The following is a 20,150-nucleotide window of genomic DNA, read 5'->3' as shown; positions in this document are numbered from 1 at the left end:
GCTACACCCCTGGATAATCTTCCACACGAGGATTGATCTTTCCCCTTCCTGCTTTTCCTGGGTCCTCTCTGTGTATTCAACCTAGAGAGAACATCTAACATCGACCCTAGGGAGGGCATCCTTACCCTTACTCAAACCCTTGGGTGAGTAAAAAAGAAAATGAGGAAATGTATTTAATGAAAGTGGCTCAGCGGTAGAGCGGGCGGCTTGCAATCGTATGGTTGCGAGTTCAAATCTTGGTTTGTCGTTGACGCAGCCCATCATTCCTCCCTCTGGGGATGATAAAATGAGTACTACTTCATAGAGAAGTCGACTGTGGTTGTCCTGTAGATAGGCTCTGCCTTCAACCATGGAAATGTAAAATGTTCACCACTGGCTCGGGGCTGTAAAACGAAGATGAGCCATCGACGCCTCATTGCTCATTTGAGCATGAATTGTCTTTGCCCCGACCATTTAATAAAAGGAACAATGCCACCTCACAGAGCTCTGTTGGGGGAGAGTGCTTTTACCATGGGATAGTTTATCCAGACCAAAAAGTGCCATGGGGAATATCTGCCGTGTGACGCGAGCCATCATAGATGCTCGCGAACAGGCACTTGCTCCAACAGCTTTGCGGGGGGGGGAGTCTTTATATCTTTCGTATATATACGTGTGTGTGTGTGCTTTAAACACCCGCATAATCACGCGTGCACACTCACACGCACATGCAGGTCCGGAATCTCTTACATAAACATCTTTGGTACGCAGCCAGTGCTGATTGCATCCTCGTATATACTGTATACACACTCGTATGTACTATACACACACGCGCGCGCACGGTATTGTGAGCGTGCGTGTTTTGGCATACGCATGTTTGTGTGCGGTGTCGAGCGTGTGCTCGGCGTGTCTGTGCGCGTGCGTGTGTTTTAATCGGAGATCAGTCGTGCAGAGGTTAGCGCACCGCGCTACGAACCCAGAAACCCCGAGTTCGATTACCGCTCATTACCAATAACAGTTACGAATGTCTGCGCCGGTTCTTGGGTCTCTCCTATATCGACTCATCCTGAAATGAGTACCTGATGCGGCGTGCAAGCGTCAGCACTGGCGAGCAAAGACGGCCAGCAGTCGTGTTGGCCATCCACTGCCTCGTGCGCCGTGTCTGCTCTCTAACGGCACTTGCCCCAACAGCCTGTGAAGGCTATACGGGGTATCTTTGTATTTGATCACATATCCTTCTTTGCTCTGATTTTTTTATCCTGATTAGTGGAAACGTGTTTTGTAATACGTGGGATTTGTGCAGCGCATTTCAAAACTGAAGTGAGCATCCATAGGACAACAAGTGGCATTAGATATGCCATCATCATCTTCGTCAGCATGAGCCCCATTCTATCCACTGCTGGATGAACCCTGCTGTCAACCCTCGAGTTCTCGCGAGGCTTTAATCCATCTCGCCCATGCTGACGAGTTGATGTCTTCTCTCCATCTCCGTGGAGGTCTCGGGGCACATTCTGTCAGTTTCCGTGACATTACATCACAAGTCTCGTCCATTGGCCATCATCCCTTATCGCCACAATGTGCCCTGCCCAAGCCCATTTATTTTGACAGTCAATGTCTCTGATATGCTTTTCTTCCCTGATTCATGTGTTCCTCAGTATATATTTATGTTATTATTCTGTTTTTTACCATTAGTAATGTCAAGATTTTATATGAAGAGAGTAAAGCTTTTAATTAGTTCCAGATTTCACTAAAGAGCCACATGTGAAGTTGTAGATACAATAGCTCTTTGTAAATGTACTGCTGGATGAACGCCTCCCCACCCCGGGCTGGTCATACCTCACCAGTCGGTGGGGGTTAGTTAAGGTTAGTTAAGGTTAGTTAACCGGATTAAGACTTCACTCGCCGCTGACAGCAACCATGGCTGGGAATTAAACTCAGATTTGACAGAGTTTGATTCACGGACTTCACCAGCCTGAAAATAGCTCTCTCCCCCCTCCTCCTCCTCCAAAGAGGGCCAACAAGGTGGCTCCAACCCCCCAGCGATCCTCCACAGGCCCCTCTGGGCATTAGAGGTAGGGTACAAAACAGCGAGTGGCTCTGACTCGGCCATTGTGAGCTAAGTGTTGCACCTGGGGTGCGCTGTACTCATCTTAGCGATACAGATGGGGGCGGGGGAGAGTGGAGTGGTGGTGCAGTGGTTAGCGCGCTGCACTGTGAACCTGGTTCCCCAGCCATGGCTAACGTTCGTGGCGAGTCCTATCTTAACCGGTCCTTGGTCCCCTGCTTCACTCACCTTCACGGACCATCGCGGTGAAGTATGGTCAGAGATGGCATGGGGTGCCTTCATCCAGCAGTAGATTGAGAAAGGGCTGTAAAGTGGTTGATGGTTCGTTTGTCACTGAATATTTGTGAATCTAAAAACTGATTCGGTGTCCAGTCATCACGGGCTATCGTTTCAAGCAATTATAATTTTTTCAGAGAGAGGGAAAAAAATGTTGATAATCATAATTAGTGATAAACACTTCCCATCGCGTTGTACTCCCACCATGTTCATCTTTTTTCTTTCAGGAGAGTCATTAAATTGAGTAGTACCACTTTGTGAGAACGCAGCCGTGGTCGTGCGATGTGTAGACAGGCTCCTGCCATGAGAATGTGCATATTTACATGCGTATACCATTATTTGTGCACGTATGTGTCTTTATTTGCATTCAAATGCACGCGCATCAACATTGTGTTGGCATGTGCATACAACTGTGGGAGTTTCGTCTGTGAGGGTGAGCGGGTTACACAACGTACGTCTGTATAATTGAAATCACAGTTTTAAAGTGTCTCTAATACCAAAACATCGATTAAATATTTAAACCTCAATGCTAAAAGCCTCATTAGCGGGCCCCAGTGTGTAAAGGTCAGATCGGAAGGACAATTAGGTGGCGGTGCTTGTGCGTGTGTCTGTTGTTGTGTCTTTGTTCGTCTTTGGGGAGCGGTGGCGTACCGGTGAGCGCGCTGCGCTACGAACCTGGCGACCCGAGTTCGATTGCCAACACCGGTGACGATTATCTGAACCAGTCCCGGGCCTCCCCTAGGTCGACTCAGCCTACAATTTGTACCTGGTGCGATGTGTAAACATCGCGACTGGGGAGACAAAGGTGGCCGGGCGTGGTGTTGGCAACCGACCCCCTCCTGTGCCGTGCCGGCCTTCATAGGTGCTCACTAACAGAACTTGCCCCTACAGGCTTTCTGGGGGATCTTTGTCTCCTCTGTGTATGTGGGCTGTTTGTGTATCTATTTGTGCGCGTTTGTGTGCGTGTATTTACTTTTTTATTCAGCTCAAGAAAGTGCTTGAATTCAGGTTAGAAAGTGGTGGGATTTTCAAAACCTCCTCTTTCTTTCCTTCCACCTGAATAAAACCCAATGAAACCATCCTCGATAAGAAATTGATATCAGGATCATAAAAAAATATATGTATACGTCGACTTGCTTAGCGCTCATTGTTGTGCAATCATTTCCAGGGTCGATATATTAGATACTATTTGCCTGTCACGAGAAAAGGACATCATCACCTGTAAATGTTACCTCATCACTGCTGGGCTGCGAGATGCCCAGGACAAATGTGGCAGCACAGCAAATGGATTTGAATCCTCTGCGGATCTTTGGTTTATCCTTTCCTATGCGTGGATTTTCTCCATGTTCTCTGATGGGTTTTTTTAGCTTGTAAGTTAATTCTAGATTTGAAGCTTTCGTGACTGCAAGGATTCACGCTTTTTGTTTTTTTTTCCCGGTAAAGTCACGTAGGTTAAAATAAAAACATTTTTTTTAAAACAACTAAATTAAATCACGACGTTTCGCAGGCAACACAAGCTTCCTTCTTCAGGTGGAATAGACAGCGAATTATCCACACAGATATTCCACACAGATATTCCGCTGTGTCTATTCCACCTGAAGAAGGAAGCTTGTGTTGCCTCCGAAACGTCGTGATTTAATTTAGTTGTTTTCTTCTTTTCTTTCTTTTATTTTAACCTAGGTGACTTTACCGAAAAAACCAAAGAGCATTAAGCCTGTAAGTTATCAATGGAATTTACCAAACATCCCAATGCAAGACCGCCTTGCAAAAAATATATATTGAGGCTCGGGGAGTCTTTCTTATAAAGGAGCATACGTACCACTGCATCAAGTGGCACGTTCGTATGGAGAGGTTTTCATCCAGCATTGGATTGAAAGGGCTGTAAATTATTATCCATATGTGGCTTATCTGTACGCGTGTAACTTTGTACGCATGTCCAGATAATGTATCGTAGAAGGCTCCACTAAATTCAATGAACGATTAATCATTTGAAAGCTCGTGATATTCAATGCAAACAGTTTTTAAATTACAGAAAACAAATGACCGATCTGATCATTTAACCAATTCGGCGTATTCGCTTCGGCGCTGATTATCCACTCTGCCATATGGAATGGCCCGGTGCAGGACCTGCGATTCGTTTTTTAAATCATGCAACGGATAGGCATGTGCCTCTGGGGATGGGTGTGTCCCTCTCGTTTTTAGCAAATGTTCTGGTGGTGGATAGTTTGGGGCAAGTTGCGCTTACTCAATTCGCAAAGTGTACGATGAAGATGCCCTGCAACATCGTAATTTGGGAAATGTCCCTTCATTGTATGTGCTATGAAGGGCCATTCCCCAAAAAACGTTGCCCATACAGTGAGGTAAAAAAGTATTTGATCCCCTGCTGATTTTGTTCGTTTGCCCACTGACAAAGAAATGATCAGTCTATAATTTGAATGGAAGGTTTAATTGAACAGTGAGAGACAGAATAACAACAACAAAATCGAAAAAACGCATGTCAAAATTGCTATAAATTGATTTGCATTGTAATGAGGGAAATAAGTATTTGACCCCTCTGCAAAACATGACTTAGTACTTGGTGGCAAAACCCTTGTTGGCAATCACAGAGGTCAGACGTTTCTTGTAGTTGGCCACCAGGTTTGCACACATCTCAGGAGGGATTTTGTCCCACTCCTCTTGGCAGATCTTCTCCAAGTTATTAAGGTTTCGAGGCTGACGTTTGGCAACTCGAACCTTCAGCTCCCTCCACAGATTTCCTATGGGATTAAGGTCTGGAGACTGGCTAGGCCACTCCAGGACCTTAATATGCTTCTTCTTGAGCCACTCCTTTGGCCGTGTGTTTTGGGTCATTGTCATGCCTGAATACCCATCCATGACCCATTTTCAATGCCCTGGCTGAGGGAAGGAGGTTCTCACCCAAGATTTGACGGTACATGGCCCCGTCCATCGTCCCTTTGATGCGGTGAAGTTGTCTTGTCCCCTTAGCAGAAAAACACCCCCAAAGCATAATGTTTCCACCTCCATGTTTGACGGTGGGGATGGTGTTCATGGGGTCATAGGCAGCATTCCTCCTCCAAACACGGCGAGTTGAGTTGATGCCAAAGAGCTCCATTTTGGTCTCATCTGACCACAACACTTTCACACAGTTGTCCTCTGAATCATTCAGATGTTCATTGGCAAACTTCAGACGGGCATTTATATGTGCTTTCTTGAGCAGGGGGACCTTGTGAGCGCTGCAGGATTTCAGTCCTTCAGGGCGTAGTGTGTTACCAATTGTTTTCATGGTGACTATGGTCCCAGCTGCCTTGAGATCATTGACAAGATCCTCCCGTGTAGTTCTGGGCTGATTCCTCACCGTTCTCATGATCATTGCAACTCCACGAGGTGAGATCTTGCATGGAGCCCCAGGCCGAGGGAGATTGACAGTTCTTTTGTGTTTCTTCCATTTGCGAATAATCGCACCAACTGTTGTCACCTTCTCACCTAGCTGCTTGCCAATGGTCTTGTAGCCCATTCCAGCCTTGTGTAGGCCTACAATCTTGTCCCTGACATCCTTGGAGAGCTCTTTGGTCTTGGCCATGGTGGAGAGTTTGGAATCTGATTGATTGATTGATTGCTTCTGTGGACAGGTGTCCTTTATACAGGTAACAAGCTGAGATTAGGATCACTCCCTTTAAGAGTGTGCTCCTAATCTCAGCTCGTTACCTGTATAAAAGACACCTGGGAGCCAGAAATCTTTCTGATTGAGAGGGGTCAAATACTTATTTCCCTCATTAAAATGCAAATCAATTTATAGCAATTTTGACATGCGTTTTTCTAGATTTTTTTTGTTGTTATTCTGTCTCTCACTGTTCAAATAACCCTACCATTAAAATTATAGACTGATCATTTCTTTGTCAGTGGGCAAACGTACAAAATCAGCAGGGGATCAAATACTTTTTTCCCTCACTGTATGTTTACCTTCAAGGCGGTGTTATTGTTAATAGGTGCTCACAAACAACATCACTTGCAGCGACAGTCTGCATATTTGCTTGAGCGAAAAAAATCCCATCCAAGCATCCCCCGTGTTTACATGTTCTCGCTGTTCCTCCCTGTTCTTCATGCCCAATGTCCTCATCAATCGTCGATCCAACGACTTAAAATCAGTTATTGTCCCCATAGATACATCCGTGTTATATTTAATTTAAAAAAAAACATTTAAAGTTATATTCCATCGTTAAGACTTTATATTTATGTTTGGGCTGAGCGAACAAAACTGTGCAAATGAGACAGAACGAGATGGCGAAAACGAGACCACAGGAGAGAATGGATTGCATGAATCGCGCGAGCCCAGATTGTGACAATTCGTTGAGTCGCTGATGGGCCGAATTGTCTCCTGTACCCAGTCCCTACGGCTCTTGGTGTCCTCGTGCATCCCCAGACATCGCCGTCTATCGCTCTGGGGCCCCCCGTGCGTCTCCCGAGTATCTCCGCGTGCATGTCCCTTGCAGCACATCCCAGAATTCCTCCCCACATGGCTTAACTGCGTTCTCCCTCTGCGCCCCCCTCCACCCGCAGGGGGACCTGACGTGGGTGACGGGCGGTGGCGAGGGCGTACGCCTGGGCCCCGTGGCGCTGGGCGCGCTCTCAGAGCTCGAGAGGGCCCGCCTGCAGGAGGCGGCCCTCGCCCGCCTCGCCGACATGCAGCTGCCCTGCAACATCGCCATCCCTAAAGGTGGCAACTGCCAGCGGGGAAGGGGGCGTTGAGGGGGAGGGGCAGAGAAGGGGCTGCATGGGTGGGGGGCGCAATCACTCAGAGCATCACATGAGGGGGGGGGGGAGTCGATTAATGGGGGGATTAACCAATCAGTTGACTAAATTTTGACTTAAAACTTTCGTGACTGCAGGAATTCATATTCTTTGCTTCTTTCGGTAAAGTCACGTAGATATAAGAAACGTAATAATAATAAAAATATTTTTCAAAATATTATTGTTTTTTAGATTGAAAGCTTTTATGACTGCAAGGATTCATCTTCTTTGGTTCTTTCAGTAAAGTCACGTAGAATGAGAATAAAATAATAAAATTAAATTAAATAAGACAATAAAAGACTACTTGTGTTGTGGCCGAAACGTCGTGAGAATTTTATTGTCTTATTTAATTTTATTTTATTATTTTATTCTCATTCTACGTGACTTTACCGAAAGAACCAAAGAATAATATTGTTTCTCTTCTAATATCTAATCAGGTATTGCATGAGACGCCCAACCAATGAGGGGACCGCATGAGGGCACTAATGCATCGGGGAGAATCACACAGGGGTTGGTGGTCAACAGTTCCGGAGATCAATCACTCAGGAGGGATCAGTCGCTAAGTGGTTTCGAACCACTCAGGGAAACCGCAGAGGAACCAACAGATCAGGGGGGGGGTGGGTGGGGGCAACACAACCAACGAGGAGGACTGCATGAGGGGATCAACCATTCAAGAGAGATTAACCAATCCCGGGAACCCTGCAACGTGACCTTGTTTAAAGGGGGGCGGCGTACACACACACAAAAAAACTCAAGCGGGGAGAGCATGAAACAGTTAAACAAACCTTAAAACAACGTTAAACAAATGTTAGGCGTTAAACAGAAGGAGTAACGATATGATCTGCTTGTGTCTATCATGCATTCGGCTGCCGCTCTCACCCCGTGTGTATGTATGTTGAACTTCTTTCGCACCGCACGTCACGAACCGTGCGAATCGGAGGTGTGGAGGGAAGGTCAAAAAAACTAAACTGTATGAGGAAAAGGTTGGCCCAACATTGTTTTGACTTGACTATAGGAAGTTAGAAATGAGGCTGAGCATTGAGGGCAGGGGGGTGGGGGAATATGCCCCCTTCAACTCCCACCATGCTCTGGATCTAACTTGTGGGTGGGGGAGTGGAACCACCCACACAAGAGGGCCACACAGGGGCATACTGAGATCCAGCGGTGGTCAGCTGGAGTGTGAAGGAGAGAGCCAATTGTGTCTCAGGGAAGCAGAGTCAAGGATACACTGCAGATGTTGGGGATGATTTACGGGAGGCTTGGGCTCATTCAGATATCGAGATTAGAAGGAGAAGTGATTGTTGGGTAGCCGTCGAATTAACTAATTTCTTGATAACTGCTTTTTGTGTTTAGTTTGTTGTCCTTCCCCCCGCACCTCCGATTAGCACGGTTGGCTACGTACGGTGCAAAAGAAGTTCAACATACATACAACATACATACAACCTGCATACATAAAATCCAGAAAGTAGACATGTCTGAGCAACTCGCGATACGAATTGTTCTCTCTGGAACTGATATTGATGGCTTAGAGGCAATGTGCCGGCAATGCTTCGAACCGATGTTTCCCCCCCCAAAACAAAATAAGTAAAGTTTGCTTCACCATTGACTGTACAGAAACATATAATATTGTTGGTTATCACGTAATTTTATTTGCGTGCATATGTTTGCATACGTGTGTGTGTGTGGTGTGCTGGCCACCTACACCCTCGTGTGCCATGCCGGCCTTCATAGGTGCTCGCGAACAGCACTTGCCCCCAACAGTCTGTTAAGGCTACACGGGGGGATCTTCTTTCTTTGTTTGCGCGTGCAGATGGCCAGAAACGGAAAAAATCCTTGCGTCGGAAACTTGACACGACTTTGTCTCGGGAGAAGTCTAAGGACAAAGGTAACGGCGAGCGAGGTGGAGCCGTAATGAGAGTGACACGGCGACGTCAACCACGGCCACAGTGCTCCCGTGAACTCTCGCCTGTACGCTCGCGTGCGTGTGTGTGTGCGTGTGTGTGTGCGTGCGTGTGTGTGTGTGCGTGTGTGTGCGTGTGTGTGTGTGCGTGTGTGTGCGTGCGTGTGCGTGTGTGCGTGCGTGCGTGTGCGTGCGTGTGTGCGGAGGGGAACGGTAGTGCAGCGTTTAGCGCGCTGCGCTACGAACCCTGCGACCCGAGTTCAATTCCCGCTCACTGTCAGCACCAGTGACGTTTATCTGAATAGGCACTGGGCCTCCCCTAGGTCGACTCAGCCTCAAATGAAAGCATGGTGCTGGCCACTACCTCCTCGAGTGCCACACCGGCCTTCATAGATGATACTCAATAACAGCACTTGCCCCAACAGTCTGTTCGGGCTCTACGGGGGATCTTTGCCTCTTGTGTGTGCGGCTCATGACCAAATCACCTGAAACGTGTCCGATCTACAAAGCTATTTCTCCAAAGCTAAGCAAGTTTGAGCCTGGATTGTGATTAGATGAACGAATGCCGTGCATGCACCAGGCTGTCATTTGCAGTTGCTGTGGGGGCTGTGTGGGGGCAGCAGAGAATCGTGCAGCCAAATCCCCCGTTGACTCTCCTGCTCCCGGGTCCACGCTGCCCGGCTTCCTTCCCCAGGCTGCACTTACTTGCATGGTCAAACACCACCCATTACCCACACAGCACAGCAAGCCCCTCATCCAGCAGTGGATTGACATAAAGGGCTGCACACGTGCATATGTGTGCGCGTGTTTGGGACAACAAGGCAGACTTGCGTGATGTGATGAGCAATCACTCGTGGGTCTGTCCCGTGATCATCCGCCAGCGATCCTTTACTATTTCTCCAAAAATAAACAGTGTATGTCTCCCGGTGAGCAGTGTCGTGAGAGTGGACCAGGCCTGGCACAGGCACTGGGGTGATTTCACCACAACTTATAGACAACTGGCGGTGGTGATGTTGTAGTGGTGTTTTTTTGGTCGTGGTCGTGTTATTGCCGCTACTGGTACACTGTTGTGTGTGCATCATTGTGTGTATACATGCAAAAGAATGTGTATCTCGTTATGTTCCTATGTGTGCATGTATATGCATGCCCCCGTGCATCCATTCCCACATGTCCTCGTGCATCCCTATGACTGCACCTACCTCACTTCTCATTTCTCTCGATCCCGTGTTGCCGTGTCTCCCTCTGTATCCCCATACCAACCCCGCCTCCCTCTTTCTCCCCACAACTCCTTCTCTGCCCCTGTGCCCTTCCGCTGCCTCCCCGTGTCTCCCCTGTGCCCAACTCAACCCCCCCTCCCCTACAGAGTCCCCTCCGCGTGCCTTCGGGCTGCCCCTGCTCCAGGTCATCGCCAATGACCTGGAGCTGAAGCAGCGCAGGGAGCTGCTGTCGTCCTGCGTGCCGGACCCCTCGCCACCACCCCCGCCGCTCGCCCATCCTGGGTCGGTGGGGTCAGGGGGCACGGGGTCACGGGGCGTGGGGTCGGAGTTGACGGGGTCGGCGCTGGAGTCGTCCGCCGCGGGGTGGACGCGAGAGGAGGGCGGAGACAACGCGGGGAGAGCGACGGCAGGAAGGTCACGGCCCCAGCAGAGGAGGGTGAGTGGAGAGCGGCGAGGGCTTGCGCGTGTGTGGGTGCGTGCTCATTCGTTTGTGCTTTTACATACGTAAATACGTGTGTGTATGTATGTATGAACACTTCAGAGTGCACCTAGCATGGCGCAATTGCCACGACCACAAGTTCTTGAAAGCTTGCTCAATTCCACAAACGTGTTAACTCTTTTTTTTATTTCAACGCCAATAGTGTTGTTTGTTGCTGGCCGTGTGTATGTGCGTACATACGTTTGTTCACATGCAGTTTGTATGTGCGTCTGCACGTGTACATGTATGTGTATGTTTCTGATTGCGTGTGTGCACGTGCGTATGTTCATGTGTGTGTGTGATTGTGGGGAGCAGTAGTATTGTGGTTAGCGCACTGTGCTACAAACCTGGCTACCGAATCCCACTCACGGCCAACACCAATGACGATTATCTGAATCGGCGACCAGGCGTGGTGCTGGCCACCCACCGCCTCGTGTGCCGTGCCGGCCTTCAGAGGTGTTCGCTAACAGCACTTGCCCCGACAGTCTGTTTTGGATATACGGGGGATCTTTGTCTTTGTTGTGCATGGCGCAGTGTTGATCACGGCGCAACAGACCCAGCTCCCTGAGTTTGATTCCCGTGGCTAACATCAGTGGTCAGCGATATCTGAGCCATTTCTGGGCCTCCCCTAAAATGTTTGCAGTACCTGGTGCGATGTTTATATATCAGCAATGGGGAGACAAAGACGGCTCGGCATTGCGCAAACCCACATTACCTCCTTGTGTGCCATAGGTGCTCGCTAACCGCACTCGCCCCAATGGTCTCCGAAGGCTACACGGCGGGATCGTTGCCTCTGTATTCGTGTGTGTGTGTGTGTGCGGTGTGCACTTAGCTGCTTGTAAAAGACCTCACCCTTCCCATAAGCTATACGGGGGATCTTTGTCTTTTTGTTCATATGTGTGTATACGTGCGTGTGTGCTTATGTACAGTATACCGTGTGGGGAGCAGTGGTGTAGCAGTTAGCGCCCTGCGCTATGAACCTGGCGACCCGGGTTCGATTCCCGTTCACAGCCAACACCGGTGACGATTATCTGAACCGGTTCTGGGCCTCCCCTAGGTCGACTCAGCCTGAACTTAGTACCCGGTGCGGTGTGTAAACATCGCCACTGGGGAGACTAAGGCGGTCGGCCGTGGTGCTGGCCACCCACCCCCTCGTGTACTGTTCCGGCCTTCATAGGTGCTCGCTAACAGCACTTGCCCCTACAGTCTATTAAGGCTATACGGGGGATCTTTGTCTTTGGTGTGGAGCCGTTGGTTAGCTCATTGTTGTGCTGAAAAACTGACATCTCCAGTTCGATTCTCAGTCACGAACAACATTGGTGGTAAATATCTGTCACGGTTCTGGGCCTCTTTTAGGTCAACTCAGCTTTAAATTAATTCCTGGTGTGGTGTGTAGAACATCCGCACTAGGGAGACACTAGCCACACCACCCTTTGCATACCGTGCTGGCCTTAATAGGTGCTCACCGACAGCACTTGGCCCTCTGGTCTATAAAACTAAAAATAATGTTTTGCATGTGTGAGAATGTGTGTACAGATTGGCGTTGCTTGTGTGTGTGTACGTGCGTGAATGTGGGTGCATGCATAAGAGTATGTACTAATTTATTAGCGCCTCTGTGTGTGTGTGTGCGGGTGTCTTTGTACGGGTGTATGGGGGGATGTGCGTGTGCACGCGTGCATGCGCATGTATGCGTATGTGCGTGTGCGTGTGTGCGTTTGGCTGCTGTGTGGAATGTGCCTGGGTTTGACCACAAACAGATGTGAGATGCGAGCATCACAAATCCCAAAAAAAGGGAAGATTTTACTGAGCTCCTACCCAAACTCGACCCTGCCGAGCACACGCACGCACACACACACGCACACACATACTCACACACTCTCTTGCACGCACGCATACACATACGCACACACGTATATACAAATGCATATACACACATATACAACCTCATACCCACACATGCACTGTGTCCCTCAACTTCCCCATGCCTCCCCATGCCTCCCTCCCTGTGTCTTCCCATGCCTCCCCATGCCTCCCTCCCTGCATCTCCCCATGACTCCCCATGCCTCCCTCCCCATGCCTCCCCATGCCTCCCCATGCCTCCCTGCATCTCCCCATGCCTCCCCATGCCTCCCTCCCTGTGTCTCCCCATGCCTCCCCATGCCTCCCTGCATCTCCCCATGCCTCCCTCCCTGTGTCTCCCCAGGCCTCCCCATGCCTCCCTGCATCTCCCCATGCCTCCCCATGCCTCCCTCCCTGTGTCTCCCCATGCCTCCCCATGCCTCCCTGCATCTCCCCATGCCTCCCCATGCCTCCCTCCCTGCATCTCCCCATGCCTCCCCATGCCTCCCTCCCTGCATCTCCCCATGCCTCCCCATGCCTACCTCCCTGTGTCTCCCCAGCTTCATCTCCCCATCTCTCCCCATGCCTCACTGCGTCTCTCCATGTCCCCTTGTCTCCATCCCCACGTCTTTTTTTCCGAGTGCCTAGCCCTCCATGTCTCTCCCCGTGCCTGCCCATGTCTCCCCACGTCTCCCCATGCGCTCACGTCTCCCTCCCACGCGCCTCCTCGGCGCCGTCTCCCCACCCCCCCCCCCCCGCCGCGTGTCCCCCCCCCCCCCCTCGCAGGGTGCGATGTCCGTGGACAGCCTGGCGGAGCTGCAGGGGAACCCGTCGCGTCTGCTCGAGGCTCTACAGCTCTCGCTGCCGGCCGAGGCAGCGGCAGGGGGCGGCGGTGGCTCCACTCGGGGCCGGTGGCGCCGAGGGGAGGGGCAGCGCCTGAGCCTCAACCCCACGTTCCCCCGCGTGCCCCGCGTCGTCGAGGCGTGCTGCTCCCACCTCGAGCAGCACGGTAACGAACCCCCACCCCCCTCCGTCGGGGGTAACGAGCCCCACTCCTCCTCCATCGGGGATAATGAGCCACACCCCTACTATCAGGGGTAATGAGCCCCTAGCTTGCCTGTCTACACGGTCATGGGTTATGACCCAGCTCCCACAATCAAAGGTCATGGCTATCCCCCTCGATCAGGGCATAAAGAGGATAACGACCTTCAAATGATTCAGTCTGACATGATCGGGAGTCGAGTTTTTACTCCTGACATAAGGGGTCACAATTGGGTGCATAACTCCACTCGCACAATCAAGGGCAATGACCCCACAGCCACTGCCTCCGATCACGACCCCACATTCAAACAGGGGTCATGACCCCACCAACATGGTTATAGGTTGAGGTGGTACTCCTGATATCCGGAGTCATGACCCCACCCCTGCAGTCATGGTTCATTGGTGAAAATTTTGGGAAAAGGTGACTGTAGAAGTGAAAAGGCATGGTGTTAAAGGTTAGGGTGATGGTTCAAGGGTCAGCAATTAATCAGGTATGGACCATGCATTATGGGTGATCGGTGGGTCTAGGCTTAATGAATAGGAATATAAGTTAAGGTGAGTGGTTAGTCAGGATTCATGTTTAAGGCCAGCAATGACATTTTCCATGGCCTTAAACGGATGAGTTAAGAGTTGGGGGCTAAGGGAGAGTTGATTGTGGTCTCAGGTTATGGGTGGGGTTTTGGGGTCAATTGTTTATGGCTAATTATATGGGTTTTACGAGGGCGATGGGCCAGAATTGAGAAACACGATTTGAAACTGTTACGGCAAGTCAGTCACGCCTGGGCAGGACACGATGGTTGGAAGTGACGAAGGCCACCGGTCGCAGTGGTCGAGGATAACGACGCAGTGGCAGCCAATGGAGGGAGCGTGACCGAGGGTACCGCCAACGCATGGATGCGATGAGATCGGCTCCTGTGCAGGCACCCGTGAGGGATGGTTACGGCTTGGACGGGACTTCATGCAGCAGTGGATAGGTCATGGCGAGTTGGATCACAATTGTGCACCCCCTTCTCCCCACAGCTCTGCACACGGTCGGCATCTTCAGAGTGGGCAGCTCCAAGAAACGCGTTCGGCAGGTGTGTGTGTGTGTGTGCTTTATCACCGTGGGGATGGTTACCAGGGACGATGGGTTCTGTGCATGTCTGTGTGGTTACCGTCGGGATGGTCATTATGGGGACGGTGGACCCTATGGTTACCATGGGTATGGTGAGGATGGTTACCGTGGTAGGTCCTGTGTGCGTGTGTGTGGTTACCTTGGGGATGGTTACCGTGGAGACGGTAGGTCCTGTGTGCGTGTGTGTGGTTACCATAGGGATGGTTACCGTGGAGACGGCACATCCTGTGTGCATGTGTGTGGTTACCTTGGGGATGGTTACCGAGGAGACGGCACGTCCTGTGTGCATGTGTGTGGTTACCTTGGGGATGGTTACCGTGGAGACGGCACGTCCTGTGTGCATGTGTGTGGTTACCTTGGGGATGGTTACCGTGGATACGGCACGTCCTGTGTGCATGTGGATGTTGCCACGGTGTCCACGCGTCAGTACTCCGCTGAGCTCTGCTCGCTCCTTCCGCTGCAGAAGCAAAAAAATCACGGGGTCACGATGATCATCACGGCAGGGGTGAATGGGTGATAGTGTTGGTGACGTGTCATTAATGATGGTGATCATGGTGTTTAAGGTGGTGTTAATGTTGCTGTTCATGTTTTTAAAGTGGTGTCAATCGTGATGATGGTATTGATGATGTTGCTTGTAATGATGGTGCTGACGATGATGTTGATGATGGCAGGAATGAATAGGTGATGGTGGTGATGGTGCTAGGTGGTGGTGTGGAGGTGTTGGCTATACCAACCCTAATAGGTGCTCCCTCACAGCAATGATCGCAACAGTCGATGCGTTGGTAGCTTAAATGAACTTGAATTATTCCTCGGGGGAGGAAATGTATCTACAGCCTGCAGCAACGATGCAACCGGCTTGCTATTACAATGTGTTGTTATGACTACGCTTGTTAACTCGGGAAAACCATATAGAGCCTCAGCACTCTTTTTTTCAGGAGGGGGTTCTGTCAAGTTGTTCACTGTAGGCTGCGATGTTGGAGCTGTGCAAATCCAATTGAGTCGTTGTCAGGTGATATTCCAACATTGGGAAGTTTGGCCGACGACCGGCTTACACTGCACGTCTCCTTCAGCTGTGGGAGGAAACCAGAGGGCCCCCGAGAAAACAGAACGGGGGGGGGGGGGGGACCTACAAACACGGGAGTCGAACCCACGCAGCCCTCTTGCCGCTCGGCGCGAGCGTCACCACTGCACCGCCCGCCGCCCGCTGACGCTCCCCGGTGCTCCTGCGCCCGCTCCCCGTGGCGGCGGTGCCGCCGTTGTCTCTGTGCAGCTGCGGGATCAGTTTGACCGCGGCGGCGAGGAGGCGGCGTCGATCGGCGAGGAGGCGAGCGCGCACGACGTCGCCGCGCTGCTCAAGGAGTTCCTGCGCGACCTCACCGAGCCCCTGCTTTCGCGCGAGCTCTACCCGGCCTTCGTGCACGCCGCCGGTGCGGGTTCGCCACACACACGCACGCCGGAACGCACGTGCGGCGACAACGACGGACGCCGTTCGCGCACCGAGCTGCGAACGGCGTCACCACGGCGCTCGTGCCGGGCTAGACGTGGTTTTGAGGCCATCGCGTGAAATGTCGAAGGCTCGCTGCTGGTCGCGGGACAGGACGCAGGTGTTATATGAGTTGAGGTGACAGGCGGATGCTCCACCTGCATCACTCACTGGGACACCTTGCTGCATTTTAGCCACTAATACGTGCCACCAACACTCATCCGTGTAGTTTAACACGTAGGCTTTCACGACCAATATAGTCCATAGGAGAAGTTTCTTGGGTTAGATCGTGTAAATATGTGTGGTTATACCCGCCGCCACCCATATAGCCTTAACAGGCTGAGGGGGCAAGTGCGTTTAACGAGCACCGATGAAGGCCGGCACAGCACACGAGGTGGGTGGGCAGCAGCATGTCCAGCCGCCTTTGTCTCCCTCGTGGTGATGTTTATGCACTGTACCAGATACTCATTTGAGGTTGAGTCGACCTCGCGGAGGCTGGTCTAAATATTCGCCACTGTTATTGGTGATGAGTGGAAATTTAACCCAGGTTGCCGGGTTTTTGGGATAGATCACATGAACAAAACTAGCACTCCGGTGTGTTGGAGAGTAAATCCACAATATTTACAATTCGAGTACGACATTTCGCCAGTAATTACAACCAGTGTGTTGTCAGAGCTGGAGAACGGTAGTGTCGCGGTTAGCGCGCTACGCTACGAACCTGATAACCGAGTTCGATTCCCGGTCACGGCCAACACCAGTGACGATTATCTGAGCCGGTTGTGGGCCTCCCTTAAGTCGATTGAGCCTCAAATGAGTACCTGGTGCGGTGTGTACAAACATCGTCACTAGGGAAACAAAGGCGGATGGGCATGGTGCTGGCCTGCATAGGTGCTCGCTAACAGCACTTTCCCCAACAGTCTGTTAAGGCTATACTGTGGGGGGGGGGGGGTCTTTGTCTTTCCTTGTCAGGGCTGGACCCGGGGCAGCAGGTGCCACTGCTCAGGCTGCTCGTGTGCCTGCTGCCCCCGTGTAACTGCGACACGCTGCACCGCGTGCTCTCCTTCCTCGCCACGGTGGCACGCCACGCGGGCACGCAGGCCGACACGGGGGAGCAGGTGAGCGGCGTACCCCCACCTCGCTGCGTGTCCCATGCTAAGCGGGGGGGGGGGGGGGGTCGAGCCTGGTCAGTGATTAAGGTTCAAAACCATTTACGTTCATATTGTCCAAAGCAGTGATTACACTAGCCCATTGAATGCTAATTTAGAGGAAGTGGTTTGTAGAAATAAGGGAAATGGGATACCATCGGATGTATAAGGAGCTTTTACCAAAATTTGGTATTTGCTTTTCGGATGTAACAAAGCAATTCTGAGCACATCTTACATTTCAGTGGTATGTATACATTTGGCATTATGGAACCAGATAAACCTGGTGTTAGTTTCACATACCCACGTGTGCCTGTGTTTGCCTGTCTGCATGCACGTCCCCATGTGCGTCTATTTGTGCCCCTGTGTGCACGTGCATGGCCGTGTGTATCCTCGTGCGTCCACGTCCACGCGTGCGCATGTGATACGTGCAGATGTGATACGTGCACATGTGATACGTGCACATGTGATACGTGCAGATGTGATACGTGCACATGTGATGCGTGCACATGTGATACGTGCACGTGTGATACGTGCACGTATCACATGTGCACGTGTGATACGTGCACGTGTGATACGTGCACATGTGATACGTGCACATGTGATGCGTGCACATGTGATGCGTTCACATGTGATGCGTGCACATGTGATGCGTGCACATGTGATGCGTGCACATGTGATGCGTGCGTATCCTTGTGTCGATGTGTTCCCATGTGCGCCTGCGTGTGTTGCCCCTGCATATCCATCTGTGCGTGCATGTGTGCATGTTTGTCCCATGCATGTCGATGCGTGCCTCTGTGTATCCGTTCGTATATGCATGCGTGTGTCCAGGGAAATAAGATGACGGCTCAGAACTTGGCGACGGTGTTCGGGCCGAACCTCCTGCGTGGGGAGCGGAGCGTGCGTGAGGACAGCACGGCGGTCATCGCCACCACGTGCTCGCTCATCGAGCAGCACGAGCAAGTCTTTCTGGTGTGCACGCACGCGCGTCTGTTGTGTGCATGTACACGCGTCACAAAGGCAGAGTGGGGAGCGGCAGTGCAGCGGTTAGCGCTACGCTGCGCTACGAACCTGGCGACCCGAGTTCCATTCCCGCTCACGACCAACACCAGCGACGAATATCTGAGCCGGCCCTGGGCCTCCCCTAGGTCGAACCAGCCTTAAATAGGGTACAATGGCGCTGTGTCGGCCTTCATAGGTGCTTGCTAACGTCGACGCAGTGTGCATGTTGACAACGTGTGTGATGACGAGGTGTGCGTGGTGATGAGGTGAGCAGATCCCGCCGGAGCTTCAGCACGAGGTTCTGCTGCGGCTCATGGAGTCCGACCCGGAGGTGGTGGAGCACCTGCTGAGGAGGAAGGCAGTGGGGGCCGGGTGAGACACGCGCACGCACACACACAGTGGTGCACCACATTAATAAATGACATCTGGTGCGATGTTTACACACCGCACCAGGTACTAATTGGAGGCTGAGTCGACCTAGGGGAGGCGCAGGACCGGTTCAGATAATCATCACTGGTGTTGGCTGCGAGCGGGAATTGGACTCGGGTCGCCGGGTTCATAGCGCAGCGCGCCAACTGCTATAGTACTCCCCCTCATGTGTGTGTGTGAATGACACTCTCAACCACACAGACAAACGGCGCTCTACACACTCCTTATGCGCAATCAAAATACACGCTGTGATTAGTGTATATATCCCCGTGTCCCTGTAGCCCCAATGTGCCCATGTCCTTAAGTATGTTAGTCATGGAGATGCTCTGAGCTACCCGGGAGTATAGGGTGCAATATCCAAACCCATCAGTATCTATGTCCCTAAATCCTCTTATATTCTTGTCACTGTAATCTGTCCCCATGTGGCCATACATATCACCGTTATCTCTGCGTGTCACATGTGCGCATACATCTGCGTCTCATCATATCACCGTCATCCCCTTGTCCCCATGTGCCCGTGTGTCCCCGTGTGCCAGGGCGACGGAGCGAGGCTGGCCCAGTGTCTCGGGTCGTGACGGCTCCAGCGAGAGCCTGGAGGGGGGGTCCAGCGCTGATGGGGATGGGGACGGGGAGGGGTCCCCCTACGAGAACACTTCGCCCGTGCTGGGGGCGCGCGGAGCGGTGGCAGGTATGGAAGAGCTTCACTACCGGCGTCACCATGAAATGAACCACAAATTGCGACAAATTAACCACAATACCTTGCTCTTTCTTCTTCTTCTTATTCTTCTTCTTTTGTATGGCACGTAAGCAACGGTTTGTGTAGATGCCATAGTTTAGTTTGTTGTCCTTCCCCCGCACCTCCGATTCGCGTGGTTAGCTACGTATGGTGCAAAAGAATTTCAACATATATACATCAGCACTGTCACCAACATTGTCATCATCACCGCCACTCTGAACACCATCAGCATATACTTCTAGCGCTGTCTTCAACATCATCAGCACCATCATCACAAGCACCATCGTCATCAATACCATCATCAGGATTGACACCAATTTAAAAAATCATTATCAGAAACATTAACACCACCTTAAACACAATCATCGCCTGCATAGTCAGCATCAGTCTCACCACCATCATCAAAAATACAAAGGCAAAGATTCCCCGCAGAGTCTGAACAGACTTGGGGCAAGTGCTGTTAGCAAGCACCTATGAAGGTCGGTACGTCACATGAGGGGGTGGGTGGCCAGCACCACGCCCGGCCGCCTTTGTCTCCCCAGTGGCAATGTTTGTACACACTGCACCAGCTACTCATTTGAGGCTGAGTCGACCTAGGGGAGGCCCAAGACTGGTTCCAGTTCAGATAATCGTCACTGGTGTTGGCTGTGAGCGGGAATCGGAA

General features: G+C 51.4%; 1 protein-coding gene across 2 annotated transcripts in view; it reads left to right on the top strand.

Moving 5' to 3' along the window:
• The window catches only part of LOC116953494 (rho GTPase-activating protein 6-like), an 88,037-nt gene that overhangs the window by 56,434 nt on the left and 11,453 nt on the right, over positions 1 to 20,150 (top strand). For both annotated transcript variants that reach the window (XM_076073978.1, XM_032973754.2), the window contains 10 exons: positions 6,875 to 7,031; positions 8,916 to 8,990; positions 10,369 to 10,658; positions 13,326 to 13,548; positions 14,601 to 14,656; positions 15,965 to 16,121; positions 17,147 to 17,292; positions 18,151 to 18,291; positions 18,596 to 18,693; positions 19,287 to 19,438. In XM_076073978.1, the coding sequence (XP_075930093.1) occupies positions 6,875 to 7,031; positions 8,916 to 8,990; positions 10,369 to 10,658; positions 13,326 to 13,548; positions 14,601 to 14,656; positions 15,965 to 16,121; positions 17,147 to 17,292; positions 18,151 to 18,291; positions 18,596 to 18,693; positions 19,287 to 19,438 (1,495 nt within the window). The remainder of the gene's footprint in view (positions 1 to 6,874; positions 7,032 to 8,915; positions 8,991 to 10,368; positions 10,659 to 13,325; positions 13,549 to 14,600; positions 14,657 to 15,964; positions 16,122 to 17,146; positions 17,293 to 18,150; positions 18,292 to 18,595; positions 18,694 to 19,286; positions 19,439 to 20,150) is intronic.

The sequence above is a fragment of the Petromyzon marinus genome, chromosome 3 (assembly GCF_048934315.1).
Source record: "Petromyzon marinus isolate PM22_M1 ecotype Great Lakes invasive population chromosome 3, UKy_Petmar_22M1.pri1.0, whole genome shotgun sequence".
NCBI lineage: Eukaryota > Metazoa > Chordata > Hyperoartia > Petromyzontiformes > Petromyzontidae > Petromyzon > Petromyzon marinus.
This window is presented reverse-complemented; position numbering and strand designations above follow the sequence as displayed.